Source organism: Astyanax mexicanus, chromosome 4, assembly GCF_023375975.1.
Source record: "Astyanax mexicanus isolate ESR-SI-001 chromosome 4, AstMex3_surface, whole genome shotgun sequence".
NCBI classification, from domain to species: domain Eukaryota; kingdom Metazoa; phylum Chordata; class Actinopteri; order Characiformes; family Acestrorhamphidae; genus Astyanax; species Astyanax mexicanus.
Genome location: NC_064411.1, coordinates 33,449,147 through 33,470,037, shown reverse-complemented (window position 1 = coordinate 33,470,037; position 20,891 = coordinate 33,449,147). Strand labels below are relative to the sequence as shown.

Sequence of the window (20,891 nt, the reverse complement as noted above, 5' to 3'; positions counted from 1 at the left end):
GGTTAACAATCTTAGTTAGGTTGGTCATGCTGGCCAACCAGCATGTGTTTGCTCCTCAATCATCTTCAACATGACTGTCAATTGACCAGTTTCACCAAGGTGGTTGACCAGCATGGTCAAGCTGATGGAATGTGGAAATGCTGGCAATGTTGGACTTAACCAACATAGCTTAACCACACTGGCCAGCATAACCTAGCAAGGCTGTGTTTTATTTCAGCAGATATGATTCTAAATCCATTTTTCTAGGAAAAATAGCATGTCACGGATTATGTGATGAAATTGTTGCATGCTAACTCCTTCACAGAATCCCCACCTGCGTTGTTTTGACTGTAATCCTTCTTAGTTCAGCAATAGTTTTTTCAAAAGTTCTTTTCCAGGCCTTATCGCAGCACTGCAGAACCACTCTGAGACAGTTTACCTGAACACACCAGCTGTCCCAAAGGTGTTGGAGCAGATCGGCAGATTGAGGAAAGCCAGCTAGAGCAGGAGAAAGAGAAAACGCAGTGGTTCTGCGCCAAAACGCTTCATATGTTAACAAAACTCTGCATATGTTTCCTATTTGTCTGAAAGTTCATTCTCTATTCCAATTCAGTCGTCCTTGCAGCAGCTCAGAGCGGCTGTTTTAAAGTTCTGCGCTGATTTAGCTCTTAAAACTGTAAGTGTGCACGATTTAACGCCTTCCCTTTACTTATTCAAGACGGGGTGATAAAAGTGAGGGTTAGAAGGCTTTTCGTGGACTTTGAGGATGAAAAAAAAGTGCAGCCCAAGTTCAGACTGCGTGGCTGCTGCTATTTTTAGCTAGGGGTGAGTTTTAGTCTGTGTTTAAAGATGACAGTGTGTCACATGATGCTTTATTGATCTCTCCAGCATGCTAAATCAAATGCTTGAGTCGTGACCGATTAAGTGTTTAAATCTGGCAAAGACATTCCTGGGAAACCCTTGCTGTGTGTGGGCGAGCATTATCCTACTGAAAAAAAGGCGAGCTGGAAGCTCTACCATGAGAGGCAACATCCATTTTTGTCTTGTTTTTTTTTCTTTTAAAATGTTAATTCTCCAATCTGGATCAGTTGTCTCTGCAGGAGCTCAGAGCGGCTGTTTTTAAATACTACACTGATTTAGCTCCTAAAACTGTAAAACCCTGGTTTGGCCAAGAATCAAGTGTACATTTCTTAATTTGACGCCTTCCCTTTACTTATTTGAGACCGTGTGATAAAAATGAGGGTTAGACGACTTTTGGTTTTGAGGTTGAAACAGATAAAAGTGCAGGCCGAGTTCAGACTACATGGCGGCTTCAGCTATTTTTAGCTAGGGACGAGTTTTAGTCTGTGTTTAAAGATGACAGTGTGTCACACGGTACTTTATTGATCTCTCCAGCATGATAAATCTAGTGCTTGAGCCAAGGAAGTGTTAAAATCTGGTGTTGCAGCAAGACCTTGCTGGGAAATCCTTGTTGTGTGTGAACGAGCATTATCCTGCTGAAAAATGCCAGCTGAAAGGTCTACCATGAGAGATGGCATCAATTTGTCTTGTTTTCTCTTCTAAAAGAGAAATATTATCCATTCTGGACCATTTTTATTTGTTTAATTTTGGGTTGTTGAGATCTGTACTGATTATCACAGGCGTAAACCCTGGATTGGCCAAGAATCAGGTGTACTTTTCTTGATTTGACGTGTCCCCTTTACTTATTTGAGACAGGGTGATAAAAATGTGGGTTAGATGACTTTTGGTTTTGAGGTTGAAACAGATAAAAGTACAGGCCAAGTTTAGACTACATAGCGGCTTCTGCTATTTTTAGCTAGGGATGAGTTTTAGTCTGTGTTTAAAGATGACAGTGTGTCATGTGATGCTTTATTGATCTCTCCAGCATGATAAATCAAATGCGTGAGTGGCGATAAATCTGGCAAGTGGGCAGGCCAAAGAAGTGTTGCAGTTTCCCAACAAGGTATTCCTGCTGTCTGCAGACCCGTTGCAACAAGGCAAGCAAACCAATCAATTGCCTAGGGCCTTGAACTGGCCTGGGGCCCCTAGACAACCCCCAGACATCAACTGGTTATTATCTAAACTGAATGCAACAACAAACATGTGATGGTCAATGCAGAAAAGAACCAGGACACTGTTATCAGAATCCCCCTCAAGGGGGATCTTCCCACTAGTTACTGACAGTAGCCAGCCAGACTCATCATTCCTGCAGCCGGCAAAATATGAACCTTTGGTTATCCATCGGGAAAACAGACAAGAATGAAAAGGAAGAAAAGTAAAAATGTCATCAGTAATTTAGCTCGGGACCCCCAAATGCTTTGAAACGGCTCTGGCTGTGTTTGCGGGCAAGCATCATCCTGCTGAAAAATGCCAACTGGAAGACCTACAACGAGAGATGTCATCCATTTGTCTTGTTTTCTCTTCTGAAAGAGAAATATTATCTATTCCGGATCAGTCATCCCTTCAGCAGCTCTGCACGGCTGTTTTTGAGTTTTCCACTAATTTAGCGCAGACATAAAACACTGGTTTGGTCTAGAATCCGCTTGCTTATTCAAGGCAAGGTGATAAAAACGAGGCTTTGGCAGGCTTTCGGGTTTGAGGATGAAGCAGATAAAAAGTTGGAGTGATGGCTCCTGCTATTTTTTTTTAGCTTTAGTCTGTGCCTAAGGTGACAGCGTGTCACATGATGCCTTAACGATCTCTTCAACACCTCCTGCTCTCCACACTTGACCACATGGCAAAGTTACAGGAAAGGGAAAGATGACCCAACCTGCTCACTAGTGTGTCTGGTGGTGAGTGAGTCTTGGTAATTGGCTTTGGTTCTGGGATAGGATCCCAGGACGCAGTGTGTATGGGTGGTGTAAAGTGTCTGAGATAAAACCTGCTTCAGTTAGCTTCAGAACTGAGAATAAGATTGGCGGACATTTTATTTTTTAACCTTTACTTATTGACAAAAACATAAAGCACCAGGAATTTGGTATGGAATGAATATACACTTGAATTTAATAATTTGATGACGTGTAAATAATTGCAATATCCGGATACAGTATGATTGATTACAATATGAAAGAATTCAGGTTAATTAGCAAAAACTTAACAAATGAAAGAAGTTGTCTCTAGTACCCTGTTGGGCTGCTTTTTGATGGCGGAAGTTGGCTTCTCAGCTGGTTCCATAAATTCTTAATCAGTCATACATTTGGTCTTTAGTCAGGCTGTATTTTGTGAACTATTATATCCTTCGCACTTATCCTTGGGACGTTAGCATCGGGGAATTAATGGTCATCATGCGGTCGTTACCTTGGCTGGGAATTTAAATGATATCAGAAAGTTATTCTACAAAAGAAAGCAAAATTAGTTGTAGAGAGAATCTCTCAGGCAGGACTGAAACACTCAGGACAAGTCCTCCATCCATGCCATACAGATGGCCTAAATCAGGGGTGTCCAAACTTTTTTTGTTGGGGACCAGAAGGAGAAATATATTTGAAGTCACGGGCCACAGACTCTGTGATAAAACAAATAATGAAATATACCACTTTAAATAATACTTTTTTCCTGATTATTTCATTTACACACCATTTAACTTGACTTACCCTCTTTATCTTTGACAGTGTTGTGTAAACTAAGATTTTTCAAATTGATGTTTAATTTCATGTCTCTTAATATTAAACTCCTTAATTACGGCAACTTTTAGACTCTTTGCCCCGTTTTTCTCCGCTAGAAATGCACACCCTCTCTGCTTTTAGAATCTTTGCCCCATTTTTCTGCGCTAGAAATGCACACCCTCTCTGCTTTTAGAATCTTTGCCCCGTTTTTCTGCGCTAGAAATCCGCACTCTCTCCGCTTTTAGACTCTTTGGCCCAGTTTCTGACACCTAGCGTTAAAACTTTGAATCTCACATTATAAAAACCTGCTTAACAGCGGGCCAACTTTCATTCTATTTCTAAAATACCCCCGGGCCGTAGTTTGGACACCCCTGGCCTAAATGGTGGGCAATTTGTCAAAAACAACTATCCTAGTGGTTAGTGGACTCTCATCAGGAGGTCCACTACCCAAAAACAGCTTCTAGGAGCATTTTTTTTTCTAGGTCATCAGGGAAAAATTGCTTGTATATATTGTTAAGCTATGATACTACTTTAAGATTCTATTTGTTTCATCACTTATTGTTCAGTGATGCATATTTCATTGCTATTTTTAAGATATACAGCTCTGGAAAAAAAGACACCAATGTTGAATTTCTTAGATTTTACCAAATTGAAAACCTCTGGAATATAATCCATAATCAATAAAGTTATCCAAAAGCAGTGTGTAAGACTGGTGGAGGAGAACATGCCAAGATGCATGAAAACTGTGGTTAAAAACCAGGGTTATTTCACCAAATATTGATTTCTGAACTCTTAAAACTTTATGAGGTCTGAAAGCTCTGCATCTTTGTTATTTCAGTCATTTCTCATTTTCTGCAAATAAATGCTCTAAATGACAATATTTTTATTTGGAATTTGGGAGAAATGTTGTGCGTAGTTTATAGAATAAAACAACAATGTTCATTTACTCAAACATAATCTTATAAATAGCAAAATCAGAGAAACTGATTCTGAAACTGAATTTTTTCAGAGCTGTATATATGGATAGATCTGCTAACTGAATGAAGTGTAAATGTGTTATTCCCGTGCGCTGACAGGACTGACATTGCTAATTGCTGTACTGTAGGCAGTTCTGATGTAGCATCTAAACTAACACTTTGCCATAATGTGATGGTGGGGCTTCCTTAAGTCTGACCTTGACCGGGTGCCAGACCCACATTTGAAGCTAGCACTAACCCAAAGTCTAACCCACAAGCCAAGCCTGACCTTCCCAGACAGCAGGGTGTATTTCTCAGGACTGGGAGGTCTGGCCTGATCTCTAAACCCTAGTGACCTTAATATTCCTCTGATGTTCACAAGGAGGCGCTGCACAATGGAGGCTGCTCTTTGCTTTTTGTATTGGTTGTTATTGTTCCCTTCCAGAAGAGTGTGAGTAATTGGGGTCATGCTAGGTTGAATGAAAGTTACGACTTTGTACCAAGTTCATTTTCTGCTCTTTTTGTTGTGAGCACAGATGCTGCGCTGGAAAAATGTGGCTGTCCAGTTGAGATACGGCGTTGCTGATTAATGGGAGCAGTTTTAGGAACTGAAGTACAGGCCCGTGGAATTTGCTTCCACATAGAAAATACATTTTGAGAACTTTTGGGATTGTTTCGTCTGTAGCTGGAAGTAACTGGCTGAATGGTGAAAGGTTTTGTCCTGGACGTTCATTCCGGGCTCATTTCCTCAACATCACAAACAATTGACCTTGAAATTGCTGTCCAGCAGAGGGTAATAGAGTGTATGTGTGCCAAATCAAAACCTCACCCCTGAAAGTCACAGAATGTCAGCAGTGCCATTCAGTTTCGACATGTACAAACTTTTAACATTTAAAAGCATTCTGGATATTAATACACTCTGATGTAACAAAGCATCATCACATGATGCATCAAAATGGAAAATATTGACCCTGTGCATGTTGGGAACATACAATTCCGTGTTCTAGTTTTAAAATTTAATGCAGTTGCATTCTTTGAACACCAGAGGTTGCAATCCCGCTAGTGTAGAAAGAATCATTGAACCATTGGGCGTAAGCAAAGGGGGGAGGGGAGGGTATGTCAGTCATTTCTGACTGAAGCAGACTTGCCAATTCACCCGGAAGTTGGGAGAGTCTAACGCATTTCAATAACAGCTGCCTGATGCCCTGCATATTCATAAAGCGTATGCAAAACAGAGAGGGTTGTGATTGGCCTGTTTTTTGCAAAGAGTCTGTGAGTCAGCCAAGCAGTTTTTAGTTTGGTAGTGTACTGTTTGTTCCCCTCCTGGATGGGATGCACTCAGGAGCATCATGGCTCCCATCAAAACTCATTTAACCTCTCACTACTCTAAAGTATATCCATGTCTGGTAAAAGTCAAAAACAATGGAAGTCTTGCTCTCTGTACAGTTTATAATAGTGATTTTAGCGTTGCCCACGGGGAACTAAATAATTGCAAAAGACATGTTTAACCTTTATTCTCCTCAGAATTTAAATATTTATAGAACAGTCACGCATGCCAGATGTTGCTATTATCAGGAGATCTTGAGCCACTCTAATATGACTTTATTATATTATTTAAGTTGACTGTCGGGTAGAGCTCCGTTCATCATCCCCACATGGTGCTGGATCTTCTTGGGGATACAGGAATATGGTCTTGTAGACGAGCTGTCAGCTGAAAGCTTCTTTATACAGTGAGAAGCAGGACTGCGGGTCATTCAGACGAACCAAAGCTGAGCTGTAAAAAAAAAAAAGAGCGGTGACTGTGAGGGTCCTTCAGGAATTCTGTTCAGCGCTAATGATCCACCCTGTCTCCTGCCCTAGAGACCTGATTGACAGATGAGGTGTAAGCAGTGTCTGTCTTGGCATGTGTCCTCTTCCCCAGTTTTAATTTCCTGTCAGTGTCAGCCTGATGTTTTATCAGAGGCTCGGAGAGGTGGATCCAGCACGTGATTTCCTCTTTTACGCCGGTTCTGCCCTGAGGTGCTGAGGATGTTCCTGTGCTTATCACAGGCTGGGCCGCTGCCACCTGCCTGGGTACATGACACATTTGGGCTTTAATGGGGACAGCTGTGGACTCTTGTGTAAGCTGGCTTCCTAGGATAAGGGTCGGCGGTGTATGTTACAGAAGGAGGTCAACCTCGATGTTGTTGCTGAACTCAGTATTGCTCATTGTTTTTACTGGAGGAGAAGATAATATTAATGTGAATAAGCCTGTATGTTGACTTGAGGGTTTTATAAACAGTGATTTTATTGTATATCAGTGCCATCCAATGAAGAACAAGCATATACATTTTTAAAGATTTTTAGTTTCTACATAATTTGCACACACAAACTGACCTTTACACTGTCTCAAAATGGCTTGATGAATGGACCTATAGAAACTCTTCAAAATGGCCTAAAATAAACTTTTTTACATTGACTTGCAAGGTTTTATCTCTCTCCTGTAAAGTTGCTGTTTTGAAGATAAATTTTTCATTGGACAGCGACAATATACAGTACTTTTCAAAAGTTTGGACACATTTTCTCATTCAGTGTTATTATATATTTTTTTACATTGTAAATGTATACTGAAGCCATTCAGACTATGAAGGAACACATAAGGAATCATGGAGTAACTTAAAAGTCTTAAACACACCAAAATCAAAAGACTCTGTGAAGGATTTAGGTGGCCTTATCTGAGGCTGGTAACTCTACACTGGATGAACTTATCTAGTGCAACAGAGGTAACTCTTGATCATCCTTTTCGGGAGCGAACCTGATGAGGGCCAGTTTCATCATATATATATATTTTTTAATGATTTTTGAGACTGCACTTGAGAATAAGTTCTTAATTTTTTTTGGACTGGCCAAAGTATTTTTTTCTTTTTTTAGTTAAGTAGTTCTTGCCCTACCTGCAGGTAAAGATAGCCATTTTGAATTGTAATGTACCCTAACACGGTACCAGTCAAAATTTTGGACACACCTTCTCATTATTTATTTAGTTTTTTTAGTTTTTTTTTTCTACATTGTAAATGAAAACTAAAGTAATCCAGACTATAAATGAACACATCTAGTAAACGTAACAGTGTTAAACAAACAAAAATATTCTGTGAAGCATTTAGGGCCAGTTTCATCATAACCTTTTTATGTTTTTTTTGCGACTAGACTTGAGAATACTTTTAAAGTTCTTAAAATGTTTTGGATTGACTGGCCTTAAGTCATTTGTTTCTTTAATTAGTTGAGTAGTTCTTGCTATAATATGTATTAGAACATTACTCAAATAGAACTATTCACTGTATCTCACTAACTCTACCTCTTCAATTTACAACTGATGCTCTCAAACACATTAAGAGAACCAGAAATTCAAGTAATTAACTCTTAACAAGTTCAGCACAGCTGTTAACTGAAAGCTGATCATTCCAGGTGACTCTACCTCATAAAACTGACTAAGAAAATTCAACCAAGATGTAAAAAGTTTTTTTTTTAAACACTGAATTCAATGTGTGTCCAAACTTTTGACTGGTGTTTTATGTTTTTAAATGTCCATTGCGCTCTTTATATGAACATTTTATTAGTGGCATAAAATGGTCTTGACTATAAAAAATTGCCATGAGCATGCAGGCCAGTGTCCATGTTCACTTACAAGATAACACCTCACAGCTTATACAGCAGTGGTCATTTGCTCGCCATCCTATGAGCTAACACACTTCATCATCAGTTTACGTGTGGCTTTGTCACTTTTTCAATAGATGCTTTTTTAATAGAGGAAATTTGCATTTTAGATTATATACTGTTTATACAGGTTCTTTTAACCTCTAGAAGGTTCTTCACTCTCAATTCCTTTCAGTAATCCAATATAAGTTAAATCCATATCAAATCACACCCTATAAAATAAAAAATGGACAATCCTATCTTAAGCTTCTTTTTGAGTACAGAAGCTTGTTCTGTTTCACTCTGTGACCTACAGAGATGCAGATCAACCAATCAGAGAGCAGGTCAGATCCTCATCAGAGTGCAGTTAAGAGGGAAGCCTGAGGAAACCTGGCTGAGAAGAAGCCAGGGTTACACCAAAGCAAAGAAAGCTGAAGACTTCATCTACAGGGTTGTAGGGTGCAGTTAGCTGGCTCCCTCTGCAGGCTGAACAAACAAGTGCAGAACATTTACAACATCTACTATCCTTACTTTAAATCCAATACTGCTGAGGTGTTTAGTTCCTTAGGGATATTTTTTTAAAGACTGGATTGGTAGAAAGCATCCCCAACATGTATAGAAGTACTAGTTCATCTCAATAAATTAGAATATCATTGAAAAGTTACTTTATTTCAGTAATTTAGTTAAAAATGTGAAACTCATATATTGTATAGATGTATTACATACAGAGTGATCTATTTTAAGTAGGGGTGTGACTAATATCACGAGACGAGACGAGACACGATACTGTGTTCACGAGAACGAGACAAGACGACATCTAAAAATAATATTTTAAAGTAAACGTCACAAATGAAAAATGGCTTAAAAACTTTTAAAAACTTAAAAAAAAAGTTTTATTTGACAAAATCATATAACGCAAACTTAACAGACTGGTTTCTCTCACACATTGATTCTATAAGAAATAGAAATAAGAATAAGAATAAAAAATACAAATAAAACGTATATAGTGCAAACAATAAGTGCAAACCACAAGCAGTCATATTAAGCCTAGGGTTTGTGTTTTTTTTCTCCTAAATCACTTGTAATTTAACTATGCATAACCATAACCAGTCATATTAAGACTATGGTTTGTGGTTTTTTTCTCCTAAATCTCTTGTAATATAACTCTGCATAACCATAACCAGTCATATTAAGCCTATGCTTGAAGTGAAACAGAGACAGAACATGTTTTTAAATACAGTACAGAGTTAAGGGATTAGTACACCTGCCTATGAAACAGTCACGTGTAGGATTTACTTACAGTATTTATATATGGTTTGTGTCTTGTTGGTCACTCTGTTACCGTTTATTGTTTCCACTGGAGCCAAAATGCAGCCAGATATACAACTTAAAAGTAGCAGAAGCTCGCTGCTATCGCTACTGTGTTGCCAGATCCCTGTTAAAAAGTCCACACTAAACTGTTTTTTTTTTTCCCGCAAGACAGGTTTAAGCTTGACGAGAAATATTGTCACGTGAGATATTGTGCAATTTTAATTTTAAGTGTTTATTTTTTATTGTTGATGATTATGGCTTACAACCAATGAAAAATCCAAAAGTCTCGGAAAATTTGAATATTATATAAGACCAATTGGTACGTTCCAAATGTGTGAAAATCCTGTCGTTTGCAGGAGAGGTGTTTTTGTGCATATTTCTTTGAGAATGTAATGCTACAGCATTGTGAACTGCGTGAATACACGCTGTCTTTGCTCTGATCGTGAGCTTCCATTGTGTAGATATTAATTGGACATTCTCCACCAGTTCACTTTAATCATGGTGAGGCTTTATTATCCACAGGAGCAGACTGCACCGTCTCATCCAGCACAGCTTCCTTTTAATTATGATGAGCTTTTGTCATCCCGAGATACAGGTTGGCTTGTCTAATCAAGACTAGGGCTGTCATGATTAATTATTGAATCTCAATTACAGGAATAGAAATAAAGGGACCATGAAAGTTGACCTTTTGAAAGTTAATTTGTTTAATAAAAAACGCAGTTTTTTTAGTCTGCTGCTGCAGTGTGAAATTATCGTCTTGTTTGTGAGTTTGGATCATGCCAGAGAGAAATCTGAGACCTTTGGGCTGAAGCTTGAGTGATGCTTCTACTTTGAGCCAGAAGCACTGATGATAATCATCATTAGGACTAATAATAACATTGCGGTTTTTGTCCACAAATAAGCTCTAAAAAAAGACTACTAAAAAGATTCTTTGATTTTACCACATTTAAAAATATCTGGAATATAATCAAGAGGAAGATTTATTGACACAAGCCATCAAACCAAACTGAACTGCTTGTATTTTTGCACCAGGAATGAGCAGCATAAAGTCATCCAAAAGCAGTGTGTAAGACTGGTGGAGGAGAACAAGCCAAGATGCATTAAAACTGTGATTAAAAAACAGGGTTATTCCACCAAATATTGATTTCTGAGCTCTTAAAACTTTATGAATATTAACTTGTTTTCTTTGCATTATTTGAGGTCTGAAAGCTCTGCATCTTTTTTGTTATTTCATTCATTTTTCTTGTTCTGCAAATAAATGCTCTAAATGACAATATTTTTATTTGGAATTTGGGAGAAATGTTGTCCGTAGTTTATTTTACTCAAACATATACCTATAAATAGCAAAGACAGAAACTGATTCAGAAACTGAAGTGAACTCTATGTAAATATAAACAATAAAAATGATCAATACATAATTTGATACATTAATAACACAATATAAAACAAACCTTTAAAATTGTCCTAATGATCAGTTATAATCCAGTGCAACTTATGTATGAATTTTACCAGTCAGTTTGTAAGGAGCAGTAAAGGGATGGTCAATTAGATAACAGGATGGTCAATTTAAAGATTTGTCTGCCATTAATACCATTTATCAGTCACTTTCAGCTGTGTTGGAAGTAGAGTAATGACCAAGAAACTTGAATTGCAGACACATGATTTACCACTGGTGGTACCACTGGTGGTACTTGAGCAATCCCAAGGTGGTACACTAGAAGACCCTGGAAAAATAATATAATAATAATTCTGCTTGCACAAAAATATTAAGGATTGAAATCTTCAGGTCTGAAAAGTTTCCACCTGTAATTTTCCTAAAATTACATACATTTGTGTTTAGTGCTTTACTCTTTAGAACCTGTAAGCCTACACTTCATGGTTTCAGGTTTAGTTTGGTAATTTTTGGTATGTGGTCTAAAAAGAGGAAGAATCACTACATAGAGAACATGTATTCCTCCACACCCAACCATATATCATCTTTTATCCAGGCTAGAGGCCAAGACCTTCAAGTTGTCGTTTAAGTTGAATAGCAACAAAGTTTCTGCTTTAATTTGTTGGAAAGCAGCCGTATCTGACTAAACTCTTGCTCTGAATAACACCAATTTCTGAGCTGTCAATAAATCCCTGGAATGTCTGTTCTTGCAGGCTTTTTAAAAGCTCCATGGAGTTGATAAAGCTTAGGAGAACTTTTAGATGTGCTGTAGATGCACTCGCACTCTCAGAGGTAAATGAAATCAAATGTTTCGACAGCTAGTGTTAAGACTTCCCAGTAGAGTAGAGGCTGTAAAGCCTGCAGCAAAAAAAGGACAACTCCAGGCGAATTTCTTTAATTTTTAAGAAAAGAAAAAATGCAGGCAGGAACTAGTCAACTAAATAAAGCAAAAAAAATACTTTAAGAAATGAAAGTCAGTCAATCGGAAAAATGTCACGAACTTTGAAACGATGCAGTCGCAAAGAACATCAAAAATGTCATGGTGAAACTGGCTCTCATCAGGACTGCCACAGATAAGAGCCACCTAAATGCTTCCAAGAGTATTTTTTTGTTTGGTTAACACTATATAACCTGTCTCTGCCTGCTCTGTTATTGTACATTATGGTTGATGACTGTTATTTTTACCTGCAGGTATGGGATGGACTGTCTGATCCAGTTTGAGGATTTCGCCAATGTCAACGCTTTCCGTCTGCTAACCAAATACCGCAATAAATATCTCACCTTCAATGATGATATTCAAGGTACTGGTTTTAAATATGAACTATATAACTAATCTTTCATCTTTCATGTTTGTTTATATGGAATCTTGATGTTAAAGTACAGGAGTTGGACAATGAAACTGAAACACCTGTCATTTGAGTGTGAAGGTTCAAATATTACATTACATTTCATTACATTTCATTTGGCAGACGCTTTTGTCCAAAGCAACTTACAATAATGAAGTACAAAAGTAATAGGAATTTAGATAACCCATTTTTAGATAGGGCTTAAAGGAGGTCGAAGGGAAATAAAGGGATAGAGAAGTGAAGGAGGGGAAGAAGGAAATGGGGTTAGAAGTAGTTAGTGTGTTAGAGGTGTTAGGAGCGTAAGTGCTCTTTGAAGAGCTCTGTCTTCAGGAGTCTCTTAAAGATAGCGAGAGATTCTCCTGATCTGGTAGTGGAAGGTAGTTTGTTCCACCATTGGGGAACTCTGTATGAGAACAGTCTGGATTGCTTTGTGTGAGTGTTTGGCAAAGCGAGGCGACGTTCATTGGAGGAGCGCAGCGGCCGGGAGGTAGCGTAAGCCTTCAGGAGTGAGTGCAGGTAGGAAGGAGCCTGTTCTGTCATCACCTTGTAGGCGATTGTAAGAGTTTTGAATTTGATGCGAGCATCAACTGGTAGCCAGTGGAGCTCAATGAGCAGCGGAGTGACATGTGCCCGTTTTGGTTGGTTGCTGCATTCTGGATCATTTGGAGTGGTTTTACTACGCAGGCCGGGAGGCCAGTTAGCAGGGCATTGCAGTAGTCGAGGCGTGAGATGACGACTGCTTGTACCAGGAGTTGGGTGGCCTGTTGCGTCAGAAACGGTCTAATTTCCCTGATGTTATAAAGCGCGAAGCGGCAGGATCGAGCAACTGAGGCCACATGGTGCGTGAAGGAGAGCTGGTCATCAACCATAACAACCAGGTTCCTAGCAACCTTTGTCGGTGAGAGAGAGAGAGAGTCGATGCTTATAGAGAGGTTGTGTTGAAAAGATGGTTTTGCTGGTATGACCAGAAGTTCAGTCTTTGAGAGATTTAATTGAAGGTGATGCTCCTTCATCCAAGAGGATATGTCAGAGAGACACGACGATATCCGTGCAGAGATTGAGTTATCTTCAGGTGAGAATGACAGGTATAGCTGGGTGTCATCAGCAAAGCAATGGTAGGAAAATCCATGTGAGTGGATAACCTGACCAAGAGAGGCAGTGTATATTGAGAAGAGAAGGGGACCCAGTACCGAACCCTGGGGAACCCCAGTGGATAGGGAGTGGGCTGAGGACAGCTGTCCTTGCCACGACACCTTGAACGAGCGCCCAGTGAGGTATGATCTAAACCATGACAGCACATTGTCTGAGATCCCCATGTTTGAAAGTATAGTTAGGAGGAAGTCGTGGTTGACCGTGTCGAAGGCGGCCGAGAGGTCCAGCAGAATGAGCACTGAGGACTGGCCTGCAGCTTTTGTAAGTGTATGTGTGAAAGTCATACTCGTTTTGGCCGGGAAACTACCATGTTTTACACCCTTCTACTTGTATTAGTTTTTTAACGTAATTTTTTAAATTATATTAAATAAAAAAACAGTAGGAGGGTGAAAAACAGGAGTGTGAGATAGAGTGACAGCCGCGGCGGCCAATGACATATTAGCAAGAAATGACAAAATCAGTCGATGGGCTTATGGGTGGTCTAAAGGGAAACTGGCTTTCGCTTACAGGGGACATGTCCCCCCAGTATCCCCACCCCAAAATTACGTCTGTTTATTTGTAGTTTACAGTAACACCACAGTAAGAGCACAAGAGCACAACCGTTTATATTGTAAGGTATGTTTCTGTATGGTGTTTTTAAATTCGTGCTCGATGTGCCCCCTTTTGACTTTTTGAGCACCTGCCCCTCCAAAGGTCTCTGCACAGCCCCCCCAACCTGTGGCCATCGCAAATGCACATAATAGATGAGCTATTTTTGCTGTGTACAAGATAGAGACAAAACTAATATCTGACACATCATAATTATTAGATAGAACTGTGTTATACCCCCCAGTCTTGCTCTCAGTACCTGTCACTCACCTCCTTTGTGATTGGCTGAACCCGCAGGTACAGCTTCGGTAGCTGTGGCCGGCCTGCTGGCTGCTCTTCGCGTTACCAAGAGCAAGATGTTGGATCACACCATCGTGTTCCAGGGTGCGGGGGAGGTAAGTGTGTTGGTTTTTCTATGTCTAAGTGTTTATATACTATGTCTATAAAGATGGCCTATACTACCGTATTTCGCGAATTGGATTATAAGGTGCATCAGTAAATGTTCTAATTGGGAAGCTGGGGGAAGCGCATAACTGCCTAACCAAACTGTAATTAAAAAAAATATATATATGTAAATATATTAGTCAAAGGGGTGCTGGATTTGAATCTACACATATTTCTCTCCTGACAACCGTTCATTTGGATGAGTCTAAGGGTGAGTTTTCAGTTGAGTTTCTCCAGCACTAAGGCTTGGTGCAGCAGCATTAGCATTAGCTGCTAGCCGCGGCGTTAGCAGAACATAGACGCACCCCGATAACGCTGAACTGAGGAACCCTGAGTGTTCAAGTAACCTTTTCTTTTAATGTTATTTTAGCCTTTTAGTTGCCACAATACACTGACAAGCCAAATGTCATGTGACATGGGACTGGTATCATACTAAATAATGCTACTGTAACCTGTGAGATATGTGTGTGTGGGGTCTCCAGCACTAAATGTAGATGTGATCTCTGCCAGAAAGAACGTTTCTGAGCGTCTGTTCAAATGGAAAATTTTAGCCAGACGCTGCCGGTCACGATCATTATCGTCCACTGTGGGTGTTAATGCCTTCTGTGGATTTAGGAATGTTAAATGGACAATACACTATAAACTATGGAAATGGCACCCACTATCAGGCATCAATAAATCTCTCCATGCCCTGAGCACACTGGCCAGTCTTTAGCCTCACTCACAAGATAGCACCTCACAACTTATACAGGTGTGGGCATTTCAAAGCCGTTACACTTGAGGTAACACTTCATTATAAACATAATTTCTAGTACATACTGCTGTCCCACGGCTTGTGACATGTCTATATAGTGTATATTCTGTAGTAACATAACCGTATTGTATTGATTTCTTTAGTTCAGTGTGTTTCTATGTATTTAAATGATAATCCAGGCTGCTATGGGAATAGCTGAGCTGATTGCCATGGCCATGGAAAAGGAAGGACTCTCGCATGCTGAGTGTTTGAAGAAGATCTGGATGGTGGACTCTAAAGGACTGATCGTTAAGGTACTTTTACAAACGCTGTACAGAACAGATCCAGCTTTACATGTTAATTTATTTTCCAAATCCATTCCAATCCATTAAGCCTAATCTTGGGCTGCACATCATTTTAAATTGAGATTTTCCATTTAAATCCTTAATCCTTAGGCCTAATCCTTGTCTGGGAAACCGATCCTAACTTTTAAATACATTGAAAAATACATTTTTAGGGTCGTGATCACCTGACAGCCGAGAAAGAGAGGTTTGCCCACCAGCACAGTCAAATGAGGAAGCTGGAGGACGTGGTTCGGGAGCTGAAGCCCACTGCCATCATTGGTAAAGAAATAAAACACACACACACACACACACACTTCATCAGTAACCCACAGTGAAAACTAGGGCTGTGATGAGATATCATTTTGTTTTTGCCTTTGCGATTTAAACTGCAGAGCGACACAGAGGCAGTGCGTTAGATTTCCAGGTGTCAGTGGGGATTGCCTGTTGAATTCAGGACCCTCAGTGGGGGGATTGTGACAATAGTTCTAAGGTCTAAAGGAACTGTAGCTCTTTCCACAACAGCACAGATGCAGTTTATTTGCTTGGACACGTCTTTAGATTTTGGTGTATCCTAATCTTAGTCATGCTTTGAGAGTTGTATTGGATATAACACATAGTCAAAGTAAACATAAAAGCCTGAGGCTAGCTTGAAACAAAGCTACTAACAAAATATTTAATTGGCTGCTTGTTAGGAAAAGTTTTTTTTTTGAGTCTGAAAGTCTTTCTTCACTTTTCACTGTTCGTTTTTAGTGCAAACTACGGTACCTGTAAGAGTAGATGGTGGAATAGCTTGGAGATATATTAGCTAGCCTGCCGCTGATGTAAATAATAATAAAAAAAAAAAAACACGTAGCTCCCATATCTGCCTAGCAGCCAAACATTCTCGCGAACATTCTCGAATTTTAACCAAAAAAATGAATTTACTGTACATTAAACCAATGTAATTTTAATCTAATTTTAATTATTTTTTTTATTTACTTGAAGAAATTAATAGAAATGTTTGGATAAGTATCATTTAAGCATCATTGCCATCAGCCCTTATGGGGACTCATGTGAGATCATACAGGAGGGAAGTTTTTGGGTTTATGGTAAAACCAGCAGTAATGCTTACATACTGTTCTTACTTTTTATTTTTTTTCTTGTGAACCCAATATCGTGTCTTATGTCGTCTCGTTTTGTGAGAAGAGTGTCTCGTCACACCCCTAGTGATAACTAATTATAGGGCCTGTTATGTGAAAATCCAGGCTTTTTTTTTAAATAGCATGTAAATAAGGGTGTACAAAATATGCTGTATACAAATATTGTGACGGCGCCCCTAAAGATAGAGGCGTGTCCACCATGGCCCGGCAGTCAGGAAACACAGAGACACACAGACACAGGGAGTGAATGAACTCAAAACATACCTTTATTCTGCAACCCCCCCCCCAACAACACCCAAAACAAACTTAAATCATTTCGATGGCCTAGTGGGGCTCTAGTTACTTAAACATTTAACACTTTGCCTTTTAACTCACATTTGTATTTCTTTAACTTCCTAAATTGTTACACTAACCCTGAAAAGAGATTAGTCAATTGATATGACTTTTTATTATTTAATTATTATTCAGGACAGGTTAGCGTGTATTTTTTCAATTGTATTTCTTAGTGCATTACCATCACAATTTACTGTACAAAGGATGGCAACTTGCTCTTATAGCCTACAATATATTGGCTAGACAAACAACCATGAAACAAAATATAACACAATACCCAATGCAAGGTAGCCCTGGTGGGCAAGATTTCACACTGATGGTAAGTTAGGATCTGGGGGACACACCCATTATGCAAATAATGTGTTTAACTGGGCGGAGTTTCATTAAATCTCTGTGGAGTTGGCCAGTATTTATTGGGTTTAGTGGAATTAACACTGAAATATTCAACTCTGTCAAATAACTCCAACACTGAACACCGTTTAAATCTGAAAGAGTTAAAATAACACTTTAAGAGAGAAAATCAACTCTCAGCTGTTTAACTCTGAAATTTCAACTCTCCTGTTTTTGCTGTGTATTCTGTGTATAAAATAAATAAGTAGTGCATAATGACTGGCTACTTAGGTGTTCCCTTGTGAGTGAGGCTGAACACTGTCGAGCATGCTCATGGCGAGAGGACATGAATTAATTCATCATCATTTATTATCATGAGGTAGAGAGAAGTCTGTTATCAGTGGGGGCCAGATGGGTGGTAAATTTCATTTTTGAAGTTCCAAAATTGTGCAGGCATTAAATATTTCTCCATCCATAATGCTGTATGTGTACCAGAATACATCATAAAACACACACGAGACAAACATATACACATCTACATTCAGTGCAGAAGACCCCACAAACCACATATCATACACACACACCGTGTTCTTGCGCGTTCAGGCGCGTTCTTTAGCTTTTACATGGGACATGGCAAAAGTGATCGATACTACGATACGATACTAGCTCCTGTTCCATGACATGGTCTGTCAGTGTAAATCTATGCTTCTATTAAGGGAATGTTGTAAATGACTTCACTTCCTGTCCTGTGTTTCAGGGGTGGCGGCGGTTGCAGGTGCGTTCACAGAGCGGATCATCAGAGACATGGCCGAATTCAACCAGCGGCCAATCATCTTCGCCCTCAGCAACCCCACCAGCAAGGCCGAGTGCACTGCAGAGCAGTGCTACACATTAACCGAGGTACAAACATACACACACAAAATCCCTTTACAATAATTGGTTCAAATAATTGAAAAGATAAAAGATAAAAACAATTATTGTAAGCTGCAGCCTAACATTATGCAAATTTAATTCCACACATTATGCAATAGATCTTATTAACATATTCCAAACTGTGTAACTAGTCTTTATTTAGTAATTATTTAATTTGAATTATACTGGTAATTCACATCACTATATTAAGATTACTGTAAAACTGGTTGCAAATACAGTACCAGTCAAAAGTCTGGACACACTTTCTCATTCAACATTTTCTACATTGTAAATGAATACTGAATTTATTCAGACTATAAAGAAACACATAAGGAATCATATAGTAACTTTAAAGTGTTAAACAAACCAAAATATTCTATTCATTTTATCTATAGTTAAGCTGTTAACTTGTAGTTTCTGAGGCCGGTAACTCTGATGAACTTATCCTGTTCAACAGTGGTAACTCTGGCTCTTCCTTTACTGGGGAGGTCCTAATTAGTGCCAGTTTCAGCATAATAGATTAGACGAATTGACTGATCTTCATTTCTTAAAGTAATTTTTACTAATCTTCACTTAGTTGAGTAGTTCTTGCTATAATATGTTCTAAAACATTACTCAAATAGAGCTATTCACTGTATACCTGTAACTCTACCTCTTCACAACTTCACAACTGATGATCTCAAACACATTAAGAGACAAGAAATGCAAGTAATTAACTCTTAACAAGTTCAGCACAGCTGTTAACTGAAAGCTAATCATTCCAGGTGACTCTACCTCATAAAGCTGACTGAGAAAATCCAGCCAAGATGTGCAAAACTGTCTCTATCTAAGCAAGAGGTGCTACTTTGAAGAATCTAAAACAAAAAACATATTCTGGTTTGTTTAGCACTTTTGTAACTACATCATTTGTAAATAATGTTTTCTTTGTCATAGTTTGGATGACTTTAGTATTAATCTAAAATGCATAAATATTTGAAATAATTAAAAAACACAGAATTTAAGCTGTGTCCAAACGTTTGACTGGAATTGTATATTTAAGCAATAATAATTATTGAGAGGGAGTGCTAAAATGTGTAATATTGGCACTGCTGTGCTGACAAACCTCACGTATATTGTATTAATTTGCTTATATTTGATTATACCACATTGTTTATTAAAAGATATTGAGTTAAAGATGACGATAAAATATGATCTGTTTGGTTATAAATACTTGAGGTAAATGCGAATTAAAATAGTTCCATTGCTGCTCTGTTTGTAGCTGTGCTGGTTGGCTTGTAAGCGCTGCATCATTGCTAGGTTACCTGTATGTGGCGGAGTAATATATGGAGAGTTTTAGTTACAGTGCATTACCGGCTGATAACGGCACTCTCAGAGAGAATGCCTCTCGGCCAATCACATTGCAGGGTCGGAACTAAATGTGGTATAATGTACTATAAAGTGTTAATGCGTACACCCTTAAAAATCTATGATTCTGTAAAAAGTCTTATTTTTTTAAGAGATTTGAGTACAAATTAGTAAATGGCCTTTACTATGGCATCATTAGTAGCCACTTATATTTGAGAGTGTGCATTTAATGAAATGGGTGTTTTGCAGGGTTGAAATATATATTTGGCTACATATGTGAATCAGATCCTCTCACCAAATCCAGTTTGTTTAAGGCTGTTCACACTCATATCCAACTTTTGTCTGAATAGTACATACTATGTAAAGATGCCCATGCACAAAAGAACAGTGCTTCACATGAAGTTTCGGTTTCATCCTTTCCAGAATCACATAAAATCACATGAGATGAACGTCTTCTCATGTTCACTTTCTCTGTTCCTCACCACCTCACTGTTACAGGGTAGGGGTATATTTGCCAGTGGCAGTCCATTTGACCCTGTGACGCTGGCAGATGGACGGAGGTTTTATCCCGGGCAGGGCAACAACGCCTACGTTTTCCCTGGAGTGGGGCTGGGGGTCACAGCCTGCGCCATGAGGAACATCTCTGAGGACATATTCCTCATTACTGCAGAGGTAATGCACTCACTATCTCTCACTTTCACTCTCTCTCGCTCTCTTCCTCTCTGACCTCTTTCAGCAGGAATCACCAGTCTTATCTGTAAATGGCCAGTGCCTACAGGTTTCCATTTCAGCACAGCAGGAGCTCTCCTCATATAATTATACATATAATACCATTAAACAAGTGGATCAGTAGGGCTGGGAATGTGCAGCCTCATGTGCTTTTTGCGGAGAAAAAAATTAACCTTCATGATGACCTATGCATTTGTGATGCATGTTTTTTTTTTTTTTTTTTTTTGCTGCATGCTAATAGCTTTAAACAAAGTCCGTTAAATAAAAACAGAATACAATGATTTGCAAATCCTTTTCATCCTACATTCAATTGAATACACTACAAAGACAAGTTATTTAATGTTCAACCAGATAAACTTTATCAGTTTTCGCAAATATTCACTCATTTCGAATTTGATGCTGTAACACGTTCCAAAGACATTGGGGCATGTTCATGTCCACCACTGTGTTACACCACCTTACCTTTAAACAGCACTCAATAAGCATTTAGGATCTGAGGACACAGAGACTACTCAAATCAGATTTTTTTTTCTTGATGTTTTACACTC

At 38.9% G+C, this 20,891-nt stretch overlaps 1 protein-coding gene across 1 annotated transcript in view; it reads left to right on the top strand.

The window, feature by feature from the left end:
• Positions 1-20,891, top strand: part of me1 (malic enzyme 1, NADP(+)-dependent, cytosolic) — a 122,047-nt gene that overhangs the window by 92,018 nt on the left and 9,138 nt on the right. The window contains exons 7-12 of the mRNA XM_022679195.2: positions 12,141-12,250; positions 14,333-14,430; positions 15,413-15,526; positions 15,730-15,835; positions 18,116-18,258; positions 20,113-20,286. Of these exons, the coding sequence (XP_022534916.2) occupies positions 12,141-12,250; positions 14,333-14,430; positions 15,413-15,526; positions 15,730-15,835; positions 18,116-18,258; positions 20,113-20,286 (745 nt within the window). The remainder of the gene's footprint in view (positions 1-12,140; positions 12,251-14,332; positions 14,431-15,412; positions 15,527-15,729; positions 15,836-18,115; positions 18,259-20,112; positions 20,287-20,891) is intronic.